Below are 15709 nucleotides of genomic sequence, written 5' to 3' on the forward strand. Positions count from 1 at the left end.
TCTTCACTAGGTCTCACTGTGTCGTCGCTGAGGGGCTAAAGCTCTTCACTAGGTCTCACTGTGTCGTCGCTGAGGGGTAAAAAGCTCTTCACTAGGTCTCACTGTGTCGTCGCTGAGGGGTAAAGCTCTTCACTAGGTCTCACTGTGTCGTCGCTGAGGGGTAAAGCTCTTCACTAGGTCTCACTGTGTCGTCGCTGAGGGGTAAAGCTCTTCACTAGGTCTCACTGTGTCGTCGCTGAGGGGTAAAGCTCTTCACTAGGTCTCACTGTGTCGTCGCTGAGGGGTAAAGCTCTTCACTAGGTCTCACTGTGTCGTCGCTGACTGGTAAAGCTCTTCACTAGGTCTCACTGTGTCGTCGCTGAGGGGTAAAGCTCTTCACTAGGTCTCACTGTGTCGTCGCTGAGGGGTAAAGCTCTTCACTAGGTCTCACTGTGTCGTCGCTGAGGGGTAAAGCTCTTCACTAGGTCTCACTGTGTCGTCGCTGAGGGGTAAAGCTCTTCACTAGGTCTCACTGTGTCGTCGCTGACTGGCAAAGCTCTTCACTAGGTCTCACTGTGTCGTCGCTGAGGGGCAAAGCTCTTCACTAGGTCTCACTGTGTCGTCGCTGACTGGCAGAGCTCTTCACTAGGTCTCACTGTGTGAGGGGTAAAAAGCGGTCGCTGAGGGGTAAAGCTCTTCACTAGGTCTCACTGTGTCGTCGCTGAGGGGTAAAGCTCTTCACTAGGTCTCACTGTCGTCGCTGAGGGGTAAAGCTCTTCACTAGGTCTCACTGTGTCGTCGCTGACTGGCAAAGCTCTTCACTAGGTCTCACTGTGTTGTCGCTGAGGGGTAAAGCTCTTCACTAGGTCTCACTGTGTCGTCGCTGACTGGCAAAGCTCTTCACTAGGTCTCACTGTGTCGTCGCTGACTGGGTAAAGCTCTTCACTAGGTCTCACTGTGTCGTCGCTGACTGGTAAAGCTCTTCACTAGGTCTCACTGTGTCGTCGCTGACTGGCAAAGCTCTTCACTAGGTCTCACTGTGTCGTCGCTGAGGGGTAAAGCTCTTCACTAGGTCTCACTGTGTCGTCGCTGACGGGTAAAGCTCTTCACTAGGTCTCACTGTGTCGTCGCTGAGGGGTAAAGCTCTTCACTAGGTCTCACTGTGTCGTCGCTGACTGGACAAAGCTCTTCACTAGGTCTCACTGTGTCGTCGCTGAGGGTAAAGCTCTTCACTAGGTCTCACTGTGTCGTCGCTGAGGGGTAAAGCTCTTCACTAGGTCTCACTGTGTCGTCGCTGAGGGGTAAAGCTCTTCACTAGGTCTCACTGTGTCGTCGCTGACTGGTAAAGCTCTTCACTAGGTCTCACTGTGTCGTCCGCTGAGGGGAGGGGTAAAGCTCTTCACTAGGTCTCACTGTGTCGTCGCTGACGGGCAAAGCTCTTCACTAGGTCTCACTGTGTCGTCGCTGAGGGGTAAAGCTCTTCACTAGGTCTCACTGTGTCGTCGCTGACGGGTAAAGCTCTTCACTAGGTCTCACTGTGTCGTCGCTGAGGGGTAAAGCTCTTCACTAGGTCTCACTGTGTCGTCGCTGACTGGCAAAGCTCTTCACTAGGTCTCACTGTGTCGTCGCTGACTGGCAAAGCTCTTCACTAGGTCTCACTGTGTCGTCGCTGAGGGGTAAAGCTCTTCACTAGGTCTCACTGTGTCGTCGCTGAGGGGCAAAGCTCTTCACTAGGTCTCACTGTGTCGTCGCTGACGCTGAGGGGTAAAGCTCTTCACTAGGTCTCACTGTGTCGTCGCTGAGGGGTAAAGCTCTTCACTAGGTCTCACTGTGTCGTCGCTGAGGGGCTAAAGCTCTTCACTAGGTCTCACTGTGTCGTCGCTGAGGGGTAAAGCTCTTCACTAGGTCTCACTGTGTCGTCGCTGAGGGGTAAAGCTCTTCACTAGGTCTCACTGTGTCGTCGCTGAGGGGTAAAGCTCTTCACTAGGTCTCACTGTGTCGTCGCTGAGGGGTAAAGCTCTTCACTAGGTCTCACTGTGTCGTCGCTGGTCTCACTGGTCAAGCCGCTGAAAAAGCTCTTCACTAGGTCTCACTGTGTCGTCGCTGAGGGTAAAGCTCTTCACTAGGTCTCACTGTGTCGTCGCTGAGGGGTAAAGCTCTTCACTAGGTCTCACTGTGTCGTCGCTGAGGGGTAAAGCTCTTCACTAGGTCTCACTGTGTCGTCGCTGAGGGGTAAAGCTCTACACTAGGTCTCACTGTGTCGTCGCTGAGGGGTAAAGCTCTACACTAGGTCTCACTGTGTCGTCGCTGAGGGGTAAAGCTCTTCACTAGGTCTCACTGTGTCGTCGCTGACGGGCAAAGCTCTTCACTAGGTCTCACTGTGTCGTCGCTGAGGGGTAAAGCTCTTCACTAGGTCTCACTGTGTCGTCGCTGAGGGGTAAAGCTCTTCACTAGGTCTCACTGTGTCGTCGCTGAGGGGTAAAGCTCTTCACTAGGTCTCACTGTGTCGTCGCTGAGGGGTAAAGCTCTTCACTAGGTCTCACTGTGTCGTCGCTGAGGGGTAAAGCTCTTCACTAGGTCTCACTGTGTCGTCGCTGACTGGCAAAGCTCTTCACTAGGTCTCACTGTGTCGTCGCTGAGGGGCAAAGCTCTTCACTAGGTCTCACTGTGTCGTCGCTGACTGGCAGAGCTCTTCACTAGGTCTCACTGTGTCGTCGCTGAGGGGTAAAGCTCTTCACTAGGTCTCACTGTGTCGTCGCTGAGGGGTAAAGCTCTTCACTAGGTCTCACTGTCGTCGCTGAGGGGTAAAGCTCTTCACTAGGTCTCACTGTGTCGTCGCTGAGGGATAAAGCTCTTCACTAGGTCTCACTGTGTCGTCGCTGAGGGGTAAAGCTCTTCACTAGGTCTCACTGTGTCGTCGCTGAGGGGTAAAGCTCTTCACTAGGTCTCACTGTGTCGTCGCTGACGGACAAAGCTCTTCACTAGGTCTCACTGTGTCGTCGCTGAGGGGTAAAGCTCTTCACTAGGTCTCACTGTGTCGTCGCTGAGGGGTAAAGCTCTTCACTAGGTCTCACTGTGTCGTCGCTGAGGGGTAAAGCTCTTCACTAGGTCTCACTGTGTCGTCGCTGAGGGGCAAAGCTCTTCACTAGGTCTCACTGTGTCGTCGCTGAGGGGTAAAGCTCTTCACTAGGTCTCACTGTGTCGTCGCTGAGGGGTAAAGCTCTTCACTAGGTCTCACTGTGTCGTCGCTGACTGGCAAAGCTCTTCACTAGGTCTCACTGTGTTGTCGCTGAGGGGTAAAGCTCTTCACTAGGTCTCACTGTGTCGTCGCTGACTGGCAAAGCTCTTCACTAGGTCTCACTGTGTCGTCGCTGACTGGCAAAGCTCTTCACTAGGTCTCACTGTGTCGTCGCTGACGGGCAAAGCTCTTCACTAGGTCTCACTGTGTCGTCGCTGACGGACAAAGCTCTTCACTAGGTCTCACTGTGTCGTCGCTGACTGGCAAAGCTCTTCACTAGGTCTCACTGTGTCGTCGCTGACGGACAAAGCTCTTCACTAGGTCTCACTGTGTCGTCGCTGACGGACAAAGCTCTTCACTAGGTCTCACTGTGTCGTCGCTGAGGGGTAAAGCTCTTCACTAGGTCTCACTGTGTCGTCGCTGACGGACAAAGCTCTTCACTAGGTCTCACTGTGTCGTCGCTGAGGGGTAAAGCTCTTCACTAGGTCTCACTGTGTCGTCGCTGAGGGGTAAAGCTCTTCACTAGGTCTCACTGTGTCGTCGCTGAGGGGTAAAGCTCTTCACTAGGTCTCACTGTGTCGTCGCTGACTGGCAAAGCTCTTCACTAGGTCTCACTGTGTCGTCGCTGAGGGGTAAAGCTCTTCACTAGGTCTCACTGTGTCGTCGCTGACGGACAAAGCTCTTCACTAGGTCTCACTGTGTCGTCGCTGACGGACAAAGCACTTCACTAGGTCTCACTGTGTCGTCGCTGACGGACAAAGCTCTTCACTAGGTCTCACTGTGTCGTCGCTGAGGGGTAAAGCTCTTCACTAGGTCTCACTGTGTCGTCGCTGACTGGCAAAGCTCTTCACTAGGTCTCACTGTGTCGTCGCTGACTGGCAAAGCTCTTCACTAGGTCTCACTGTGTCATCGCTGACTGGCAAAGCTCTTCACTAGGTCTCACTGTGTCGTCGCTGACGGACAAAGCTCTTCACTAGGTCTCACTGTGTCGTCGCCGAGGGGTAAAGCTCTTCACTAGGTCTCACTGTGTCGTCGCCGAGGGGTAAAACGCTTCACTAGGTCTCACTGTCGTCGCAGACGGGCAAAGCTCTTCACTAGGTCTCACTGTGTCGTCGCTGACGGGCAAAGCTCTTCACTAGGTCTCACTGTGTCTCACTGTGTCGCTGACGGGCAAAGCTCTTCACTAGGTCTCACTGTGTCGTCGCTGACTGGCAAAGCTCTTCACTAGGTCTCACTGTGTCGTCTTCACTAGGTCTGACTGGCAAAGCTCTTCACTAGGTCTCACTGTGTCGTCGCTGACTGGCAAAGCTCTTCACTAGGTCTCACTGTGTCGTCGCTGACTGGCAAAGCTCTTCACTAGGTCTCACTGTGTCGTCGCTGACTGGCAAAGCTCTTCACTAGGTCTCACTGTGTCGTCGCTGACTGGCAAAGCTCTTCACTAGGTCTCACTGTGTCGTCGCTGACGGACAAAGCTCTTCACTAGGTCTCACTGTGTCGTCGCTGACGGACAAAGCTCTTCACTAGGTCTCACTGTGTCGTCGCTGACTGGCAAAGCTCTTCACTAGGTCTCACTGTGTCGTCGCCGACGGACAAAGCTCTTCACTAGGTCTCACTGTGTCGTCGCCGAGGGGTAAAGCTCTTCACTAGGTCTCACTGTGTCGTCGCTGACGGACAAAGCTCTTCACTAGGTCTCACTGTGTCGTCGCTGACGGACAAAGCTCTTCACTAGGTCTCACTGTGTCGTCGCTGACGGACAAAGCTCTTCACTAGGTCTCACTGTGTCGTCGCTGACGGGCAAAGCTGCTTTAGTTTCTGTTTCGTTTCCAACATATCTGAAAGCTCTTCACTAGGCTCTGGAGATGGGTGGGTCTCTTCACAGGTCACTGGGATGGCAGTCCGACTGGTGGGCTCTTAACTAGGTCTCACTGTGTCAGTGGGATGGCAAAGTCCGGTCTCACTGGGTCCTAACACAGGTCAGTGGGACAGGTGTGCAGTCCGTCTCGGTGGGTCCTAACACAGGTCAGTGGGATGGCAGTCCGTCTCGGTGGGTCCTAACACAGGTCAGTGGGATGGCAGTCCGTCTCGGTGGGTCCTAACACAGGTCAGTGGGATGGCAGTCCGTCTCGGTGGGTCCTAACACAGGTCAGTGGGATGGCAGTCCGTCTCGGTGGGTCCTAACACAGGTCAGTGGGATGGCAGTCCGTCTCGGTGGGTCCTAACACAGGTCAGTGGGATGGCAGTCCGTCTCGGTGGGTCCTAACACAGGTCAGTGGGATGGCAGTCCGTCTCGGTGGGTCCTAACACAGGTCAGTGGGATGGCAGTCCGTCTCGGTGGGTCCTAACACAGGTCAGTGGGATGGCAGTCCGTCTCGGTGGGTCCTAACACAGGTCAGTGGGATGGCAGTCCGTCTCGGTGGGTCCTAACACAGGTCAGTGGGATGGCAGTCCGTCTCGGGAAAACACTGCAGTGGTCTGTCCCAAAACTACATTTACATGCTACGTAGCAAACTATCCAGAGTGTTGATTAACGCTATGTTTCTACCACATGATGGTTTGGTAATTAAAAACACTCAGATGTCAGACTATTTTAGTGGCTTTTCTTGGTGTACCTTATATCCCTTTTTCTCCCCAATTTCGTGAAATCCAATTGGTAGTTACAGTCTTGTGACCAGGAGTCTGAGTTTACAGACTTGTCCCCTACGGACTCGGGAGAGGTGAAGGTCGAGAGCCATGCGTCCTCCTAAACACGACCCCGCCAAGCCACACTGCTCGCTTAACCTGGAAGCCAGTCGCACCAATGTGTCGGTGGAAACACCGTACATCTGGCGACCGAAATCAGCTTGCAGGCGACCGGCCCGCCACAAGGAGTCGCTAGAGTGTGATGGGACAAGGACATCCTGGCCGGTCAAACCCTCTCCTAACCCGGACGACGCTGGGCCAAACCCTCTCCTAACCCGGACGACGCTGGGCCAAACCCTCTCCTAACCCGGACGACGCTGGGCCAAACCCTCTCCTAACCCGGACGACGCTGGGCCAATTGTCCGCCACCTCATGGGTCTCCCGGTCACGGCCGGCTGTGACACAGCCTGGGATCGAACCCGGGGCTGTAGTGAAGGCTCAATGACCGCGATGCAGCGCCTTAGACCACTGCGCCACTCAGTAGGCCAAGACTATCACTTATTTTAGTAGTGTGTTTTATGTCGAGAAGCAGTCTACTGTGTGTTATCAGCACTGCCTGCCTGGGACTGGAGTACAGTAGGATGGCAGACCGCCATAGCCCTCTATTGTCTAGGGAAAACGCTGCAGTAGTCTGGCTCTACATCACATCCACACACACTTACTTCTTGGCTGGGGCTCCTCCGAACTGCAGATCTGAGAGAGAGAGAGAGAGATGGGTGAGGTGTATTTAAAGAGAGAATCTAAGCCAGACAGACAGAAAGCCAGCCAGCCCTGGGGAGTAGTGAAGGCTCCTAAATACTGTTTACAGTAAGAGTAGCGGCTTGTGATCAGTGGCTCCCTACTGGGTTCCCTCTCACTGCCTGTCCTCTCTCTGTCTGCCCAAACTTCTGATAGCTACTAGGGCCAATCCCTACCATTAGGTAATCCAAGAGGGAAAGAAGAGAGGAGGAGAGAGGGGGAGAGGAGAGAGGGGTAGAGGAGAGAGGGGGAGAGGAGAAGAGAACAGAGGGAGAGAGGGGGAGAGGAGAGAGGGGAGAGAACAGAGGGGAGAGAACAGAGGGGGAGAGAACAGAGGGGAGAGAACAGAGGGGTAGAGAACAGAGGGGTAGAGAACAGAGGGGAGAGAACAGAGGGGTAGAGAACAGAGGGGTAGAGAACAGAGGGGGAAAGGAGAGGAGAGAGGGGTAGAGAACAGAGGGGTAGAGAACAGAGGGGTAGAGAACAGAGGGGGAGAGGAGAGGGGGAGAGGAGAGAGGGGAGAGGAGAGGGGGAGAACAGGGGGGAGAGAACAGAGGGGGAGAGAACAGAGGGGCAGAGAACAGAGGGTAGAGGACAGAGGGGTAGAGGAGAGAGGGGTAGAGGAGAGAGGGGTAGAGGAGAGAGACATGGAGAGTCAGCACAAAGAGAAAGACACAAGGAGACAGATGAGGACACAAAATAAGTGTGTGTCTCTGTATAGTACTCACTGCCAACGAGGTTGGCGAGGGAGGAGTCCAGGTCGTTGGCCAGCAGCTTGCCCCCTGGGTGGTATCCTGGATGGGGGTGACTTGGGTGGGGGTGGTGGAGGGCCATGGGGGGAGCCTGGTTATGGTTGGACACTGTGGGTTTCAGCAGGTCCCCAAGAGCATCAAACCCTGGAGGACACAGAGACACCGGTTAATACAACACACACACACACACATTCATACACACACACAAAGCCAAGCAGGTACATGATACATACACAAGGATATCAGCATTACACAAAGCGTAGGCTACGAACAGATGGGCTATGAGGTTAAAAGAAAAGCACAGCATGCAGAACAGATTTGACTCAAGTTTGAGAGAGAAATGACTTGGGGGAGGGGGTGTGTTGGGGGGGGAGGGGTGTGTTGGGGGAGGGGGTGTTGGGGGAGGGGGTGTTGGGGGGGAGGGGTGTTGGGGGGGGTAGGATCAGGTTGTGGGATATCATGAGAGTCATGAAGTCAAAAGGCTGTGTTCCTTTCCTTTATTTCTATGCTTGGGGCTTCAGTCGCTGTGTCTATTCATTGTATTTCTAGGATTCAGCCTCAGGGGCGGTAGCTGTATTTGAGTGATGATGGATTTCTGTTATTGAGTCATTACGCTGATCGATTCTATTCATTACATTTCTAGACTAAAACAGTAGAAGTGTAACCCATTTAGTTCTACCGTTTCTAGTCAGTCACAATAATTATTATTTATTTTTTTCAAATCTATTTCTAGCCTGAGTAGGCAAGCTATTTTTGTGTGCTGATTAATTTTAATGTGCTCGTTGTTGTGGAGTCATTCCCCAGATGGATTCTGTTAACTCTGTTTCTGGATGAAAACAGTAGCTTTTTATCCTTTCTATGTATCCTATTTCTAGGCCCAGCAGCTGTGTTATGATGGATTTATGTTCTTGTGGTTGGCATGTTGTGAAGTCATTACGCTGATTGCGGCTGTGTATTCTAGCAGCCAAGAGGGCAGGCTAGCGACGCCAGCAACACACACCTGTACTGTATTAATGTATACAGGGTTGATTAGTTATACAGCAGTGAGAGTCAATGAGAAATCAAGTAATTCACGGTGTAAACGGTAAATTATATTACTATAACCAGAGAGACCGAGAGAGAGAGAGACAGAGACCGAGAGAGACAGAGAGAGAGACCGAGACCGAGACAGAGAGAGAGCCTAGCCAGGCTGACAGGAGGAGAACGACAGAGGGGACAGACGGAAGGGGGAGGACAACAGACGGAAGGGGGAGGACGACAGACGGAAGAGGGAGGACGACAGAAGGAAGGAGGAGGACGACAGAGGGGAGACGGACAGAAGGAGGGGGACGACAGAGGGGGACGGACAGAAGGAGGGGGACGACAGAGGGGACGGACAGAAGGAGGGGGGAGACAGAGGGGGACGGACAGAAGGAGGGGGAGACAGAGGGGACGGACAGAAGGAGGGGGACGACAGAGGGGGACTGACAGAAGGAGGGGGACGACAGAGGGGACGGACAGAAGGAGGGGACGACAGAGGGGGACGGACAGAAGGGGGGACGACAGAGGGGGACGGACAGAAGGAGGGGACGACAGAGGGGGACGAGGAAGGGGGGACAAGAGGGGGACAGACAGGAGGGGAGAGACAGAGGGGGAAGACGGAAGGAGGAGAGAGGGGAGACCAGACGGGGAGGAGGAGGAGGACTGAGGGGGACAGAGGAAGGAGGGGGACGACAGAGGGGACGGACGGAAGGAGGGAGGACGACAGAGGGGACGGACGGAAGGAGGAGGAGGACCAGGGGGACAGACTGAAGGAGGGGAGAGAGGACGGACGGAAGGAGGAGGGCCAGACGGACGGAAGGAGGAGGAGGACCGGGCATCAAACCCTGGAGGAAGGGGAAGGAGGACCACACACACGGGAAATTCGGAAGGGAGGGAGGACCGGGACGACAGACGGAAGGGGAGGAGGACCGAGGCTACGACAGACGGAAGGGGGAGGAGGACCGAGGGGACAGACTTGAAGGAGGAGGAGGACCGGGGGGACAGACTGAAGGAGGAGGAGGACCGGGGGGACAGACTGAAGGAGGAGGAGGACCGAGGGGGACAGACTGAAGGAGGAGGAGGACCGAGGGGGACAGACTGAAGGAGGAGGAGGACCGAGGGGACAGACTGAAAGGAGGAGGACCTTTCCTTTAGGGGGACGGAAGGAGGAGAGGACGAGGGGGACAAGAAGAAGGAGTTATTGACAGAGGGGACGGACGGAAGGAGGAGAAAACAGAGAAGGGAACCCACGGAAGGAGGAAGGACGACAGAGGGGGACAGACGGAAGGAGGAGAGGACAAGCTATTTTTGGGCTGACGGAAATGGAGGAGAGGAGTCAGGACTGAAGAAGAAAACCGTAGAGGACCGAGGGCCGGATGGACATGACGGAAGGAGGAGGAGGACATTAGGGGACAGACTAGGAAGAGGGCAGGCTAGCGACAGAGGGACAAACGGAAGGGGAGGAGGACCAGAGGGGACAAACGGAAGGAAATTAGGAGCGACCAGGGGACAGAGGAAGGGGGAGGAGGACCGAGGGGACAGACGGAAGGAGGAGGAGGACCGAGAGGGACAGACGGAAGGAGGAGGACCGAGAGGGACAGACGGAAGGAGGAGGAGGACCGGAGGGGAGGAGACGGAAGGAGGAGGGGACCGAGGGGGACAGACGGAAGGAGGAGGAGGACCGAGGGGACAGGTGTTTGGAAGGAGGAGGACCGAGGGGACAGACTGAAGGAGGAGGAGGACCAGAGGGGACAGACTGAAGGAGGAGGGCAACCGAGGGGGGACAGGACAGAAGGAGGGGGAGGACCGAGGGGGACAGACTGAAGGAGGAGGAGGACGACAGAGGGGGACGGAAGAAGGGGGGAGGACGGACGGAAGGAGGGAGACGGACGGAAGGAGGGGAGGGACGGAAGGAGGGGAGGACCGAGGGGACAGACGGAAGGAGGAGGAGACCGAGGGGGACAGACTGAAGGAGGACAGAGGGGGACAGACGGAAGGAGGACGACGACAGAGGGGGACGGACGGAAGGAGGAGAGGACCGAGGGGGACGGACGGAAGGGGAGGACGACCGAGGGGGACGGACGGAAGGGGGAGGACCGAGGGGACGGATGGAAGGAGGACAACAGAGGGGGACAGACGGAAGGGGGAGGACAACAGAGGGGACAGACGGAAGGGGAGGAGGACCGAGGGGACAGACTGAAGGAGGAGGAGGACCGAGGGGACAGACTGAAGGAGGAGGGCAACCGAGGGGACAGACGGAAGGGGAGGAGGACCGAGGGACAGACGGAAGGGGAGGAGGACCGAGGGGGACAGACGGAAGGAGGAGGACCGAGGGGACAGACGGAAGGGGGAGGAGGACCGAGGGGGACAGACGGAAGGAGGGGGGACGACCGAGGGGACCGAGGGGGACAGACTGAAGGAGGAGGAGGACTGAGGGGGACAGACTGAAGGAGGAGGAGGACCGAGGGGGACAGACTGAAGGAGGAGGAGGACCGAGGGGGACAGACTGAAGGAGGACAGAGGGGGACAGACGGAAGGAGGGAGAGGACCGAGGGGACGGACGGAAGGGGGAGGACGACAGAGTGGGACGGACGGAAGGAGGGGGAGGACGACAGAGGGGGACGGACGGAAGGAGGGGAGGACGACAGAGGGGACGGACGGAAGGAGGAGAGGACCGAGGGGGACGGACGGAAGGAGGGAGAGGACCGAGGGGACGGACGGAAGGAGGAGAGGGACCGAGGGGACGGACGGAAGGAGGGAGAGGACCGAGGGGACGGACGGAAGGAGGAGGAGGACCGAGGGGGACGGACGGAAGGGGAGGACGACAGAGGGGGACAGACGGAAGGGGAGGAGGACCGAGGGGGACAGACGGAAGGAGGAGACGACCGAGGGGACAGACGGAAGGGGGAGGAGGACCGAGGGGACAGACGGAAGGAGGAGGAGGACCGAGAGGGACAGACGGAAGGAGGAGGACCGAGAGGGACAGACGGAAGGAGGAGGAGGACCGAGGGGGACAGACGGAAGGAGGAGGAGGACCGAGGGGGACAGACGGAAGGAGGAGGAGGACCGAGGGGGACAGACGGAAGGAGGAGGAGGACCGAGGGGACAGACTGAAGGAGGAGGAGGACCGAGGGGACAGACTGAAGGAGGAGGGCAACCGAGGGGGACAGACGGAAGGAGGAGGAGGACCGAGGGGGACAGACTGAAGGAGGAGGAGGACGACAGAGGGGGACGGAAGGGGGAGGAGACGGAAGGAAAGGAGGGGGACGGACGGAAGGAGGGAGGGACGGAAGGAGGGGAGGACCGAGGGGGACAGACGGAAGGAGGAGGAGGACCGAGGGGGACAGACTGAAGGAGGACAGAGGGGACAGACGGAAGGAGGACGCACGACAGAGGGGGACGGACGGAAGGAGGGAGGACCGAGGGGGGACGGACGGAAGGGGGAGGACGACCGAGGGGGACGGACGGAAGGAGAAGGAGGACCGAGGGGACGGATGGAAGGAGGACCGAGGGAGACAGACGGAAGGGGAGGACAACAGAGGGGACAGACGGAAGGGGAGGAGGAGGACCGAGGGGACAGACTGAAGGAGGAGGAGGACCGAGGGGGACAGACTGAAGGAGGAGGGCAAACACAGACGGAAGGGGGAGGAGGACCAGGGGACAGACGGAAGGGGAGGAGGACCGAGGGGACAGACGGAAGGGGGAGGAGGACCGAGGGGGACAGACGGAAGGGGAGGAGGACCGAGGGGACAGACGGAAGGAGGGGGACGACCGAGGGGACCGAGACTGACAGACTGAAGGAGGAGGAGGACGACAGACGGAAGACGACCCCTCCCTCCCTCCTCATCCCCTCCTCATCCTCCTCCCCTCATCTCCTCCCCTCCCTCCCTCATCTCCTCCCCTCCCTCCTCCCCTCATCTCCTCCCCCTCATCTCCTCCCCTCATCTCCTCCCTCGACTAAGAGAAAATGAAGCGAGGGAGTGGAGAAGAGGAGGAGGAATAACATTTGGTGAGGAAGCTGTATCTAGCTTCAGGAGTGTGTTGACACAGCAATGCATCCCAGATGGCAACCTATTCCCTACATACTACACTACTTTTAACCTGAGCCCTATGGGGTGTTGTGTAGTATGTAGGGAATAGGGTGCCATCTAGGACTCCACGTTGACGAAGTAGGAACTTCCTGCTTGGTTCAGCAGGAAACAGAGGGGAAGGATCAGAGAAAACCAGCACACTCAGCAAAGAGAGAGAGAGGAGAGCCTCGAACACGAAAAAAAACAAAAGAAAGAAGAGTTAACCGTTAGCTAAGTGTTTGGAGGGGCTCAGAATGAGAGAATAGAGGCAGTAGAGGGAAGAGGGGAATAGATGAAGAGAGGAGAACAAATGGAAAGGTAGCGCCTCTGAAGATGGCTGGGACGGGGTGATGGGCCGGGACGGGGTGAAGGCTGGGATGGGTTGAAGGCTGGGGTGAAGGCCGGGACGGGGTGAGGGCCGGGACGGGGTGATGGGCCGGGACGGGGTGATGGGCCGGGACGGGGTGATGGGCCGGGACGGGGTGATGGGCCGGGACGGGGTGATGGGCCGGGACGGGGTGATGGGCCGGGACGGGGTGAAGGCCGGGACGGGGTGAGGGCCGGGACGAGGGCTGAGATGGGGTGAAGGCCGGGACGGGGTGAGGGCCGGGACGGGGTGATGGGCCGGGACGGGGTGATGGGCCGGGACGGGGTGATGGGCCGGGACGGGGTGAGGGCTGAGATGGGGTGAAGGCTGAGATGGGATGCAAGATGAAACAGGGGTTGTAGGAACACCCCACCTAAAGCTGAATGATTTTGTGGCAACACAAACCAAGCCAGAAAACTGAACCAAACCAGAAAGCAAGAGGTTGATTAGTCTAACAGCTAGTTGTAATCGTAGGTAGTAAGCTAAACCAAGACAGAGTTATTCATTTAGTGTATGGCTCTCTTTACCATCAGCGGCTGGCTGCACGCCGTTATTGGCTATTCCTCTAGCCCCGCCCCCAAAAACAGCATCAAAATCTACACTTATGGAGGACTCAGCTTGCACAGCGGCACCTAGGAGACAGAGGTCAGAGGTCATGAGACTGTAGTCAGGGCTACTTACAACTGGCTTCAGGCGGAAGACATTGTGAACACAGAGGAAGCACTGGCTGGCTCTCAACAAAATCATATTTATTCATCTCTGTTGCTAGGGAGCATGGGGCCATCAGAACAGCGTCATAACGCTGAAGTAAACGTTTTAACACTGTCGTTAACCGCTACATAGGATGCACTTGAATGTTTCTAATAGAAAAGAAAAATGGTGGCTAGACGAATGAACGGATGATGAATGGATGAACGCAGGAATGACTGAATACATTACACAGGAAATACATTTTTATATTTACAAACTAAAAAGAGACGTGTTTTCAGAGACCAAAATAAAACCCCTGAAGTCTAAACATAGAGGCTTGTCAGGACAAAGGCTTTTACACAGGTTGTGTGTGACTATACACCACTGATCAACACTCTGTACCCCCCCTCCTCCTGTATCCCCCTCCTTCTGTATCCCCCTCCTCCTTCTGTACCCCCCCCCCCCTCCTCCTGAACCAGAAGTTCAGGAGGTTAAGTGACAAAAACAAACTACCAAAAGTGTGTGTGTGTTTTTCCCTGTGTTGATTAGTAGCGTGCATGTCTATGTCCTACCTCCCCAGGCACTGGCGGCTGTAGAGATGGAAGGAGTGCTCTGGACAACAGGGATGAAGGCTGGCTGTAGGTCAAACAGATCACTACTGAGGTTGGGCATGCTGGAGGGGAGGGAGAGAAAGAAAATCACCCCGTGAGTAAAATGGGATTCAAATTGCCCTTCTACTTTATCAACGTATCTTTAAAAAAAAGAGGACTGCTAGCAACGATTAAGCCAAGACAACAAACCCCAACAAGTAATCAAATCATAGATCGCAGAGCGATAATAACTGATCATGTGAACGACAGCATTTAAAAAACAAAAACGTTGATTCAATTCATTATGTCTTTTTGATTTGATCAGGGCACCTTGGACTACTGTGGTTGTTGTTGAGACGGCCCATAGACTTATTATCTATATTACCTGTTATAACCACCTGTCATTAGCGTGTTACACCTGATATAACCACCTGTCATTAGCGTGTTACACCTGTTATAACCACCTGTCATTAGCGTGTTACACCTGTTATAACCACCTGTCATTAGCGTGTTACACCTGTTATAACCACCTGTCATTAGCGTGTTACACCTGTTATAACCACCTGTCATTAGCGTGTTACACCTGTTATAACCACCTGTCATTAGCGTGTTACACCTGTTATAACCACCTGTCATTAGCGTGTTATAACCACCTGTCATTAGCGTGTTACACCTGTTATAACCACCTGTCATTAGCGTGTTACACCTGTTATAACCACCTGTCATTAGCGTGTTACACCTGTTATAACCACCTGTCATTAGCGTGTTACACCTGTTATAACCACCTGTCATTATTAGCGTGTTACACCTGTTATAACCACCTGTCATTAGCGTGTTACACCTGTTATAACCACCTGTCATTAGCGTGTTACACCTGTTATAACCACCTGTCATTAGCGTGTTACACCTGTTATAACCACCTGTCATTAGCGTGTTACAACTGTTATAACCACCTGTCATTAGCGTGTTACAACTGTTATAACCACCTGTCATTAGCGTGTTACAACTGTTATAACCACCTGTCATTAGCGTGTTACAACTGTTATAACCACCTGTCATTAGCGTGTTACACCTGTTATAACCACCTGTCATTAGCGTGTTACACCTGTTATAACCACCTGTCATTAGCGTGTTACACCTGTTATAACCACCTGTCATTAGCGTGTTACACCTGTTATAACCACCTGTCATTAGCGTGTTACACCTGTTTTAACCACCTGTCATTAGCGTGTTACACCTGTTTTAACCACCTGTCATTAGCGTGTTACACCTGTTTTAACCACCTGTCATTAGCGTGTTACACCTGTTTTAACCACCTGTCATTAGCGTGTTACACCTGTTTTAACCACCTGTCATTAGCGTGTTACACCTGTTTTAACCACCTGTCATTAGCGTGTTACACCTGTTTTAACCACCTGTCATTAGCATGTTATAACCACCTGTCATTAGCGTGTTACACCTGTTTTAACCACCTGTCAGTAGCATGTTCTAACCACCTGTCAGTAGCATGTTCTAACCACCTGTCAGTAGCATGTTCTAACCACCTGTCAGTAGCATGTTCTAACCACCTGTCAGTAGCATGTTCT

The 15709-nt window shown here is 54.8% G+C and overlaps 1 protein-coding gene across 11 annotated transcripts in view; it reads right to left on the reverse strand.

Annotated features, from left to right (window-relative positions):
• The window catches only part of LOC115121732 (phosphatidylinositol-binding clathrin assembly protein-like), a 92739-nt gene that overhangs the window by 18028 nt on the left and 59002 nt on the right, over positions 1-15709 (reverse strand). For 10 of the 11 annotated variants that reach the window (XM_065025267.1, XM_065025265.1, XM_065025259.1 and 7 more), the window contains 4 exons: positions 14106-14206; positions 13371-13475; positions 7363-7530; positions 6559-6589 (listed from right to left, as the gene is read on the reverse strand). In XM_065025267.1, coding sequence (XP_064881339.1) covers positions 6559-6589; positions 7363-7530; positions 13371-13475; positions 14106-14206 — 405 coding nt within the window. The remainder of the gene's footprint in view (positions 1-6558; positions 6590-7362; positions 7531-13370; positions 13476-14105; positions 14207-15709) is intronic. The other variant, XM_065025268.1, reaches the window with a different exon arrangement.

This window comes from Oncorhynchus nerka, linkage group LG12 (assembly GCF_034236695.1).
Source record: "Oncorhynchus nerka isolate Pitt River linkage group LG12, Oner_Uvic_2.0, whole genome shotgun sequence".
Classification (NCBI taxonomy): Eukaryota; Metazoa; Chordata; class Actinopteri; order Salmoniformes; family Salmonidae; genus Oncorhynchus; species Oncorhynchus nerka.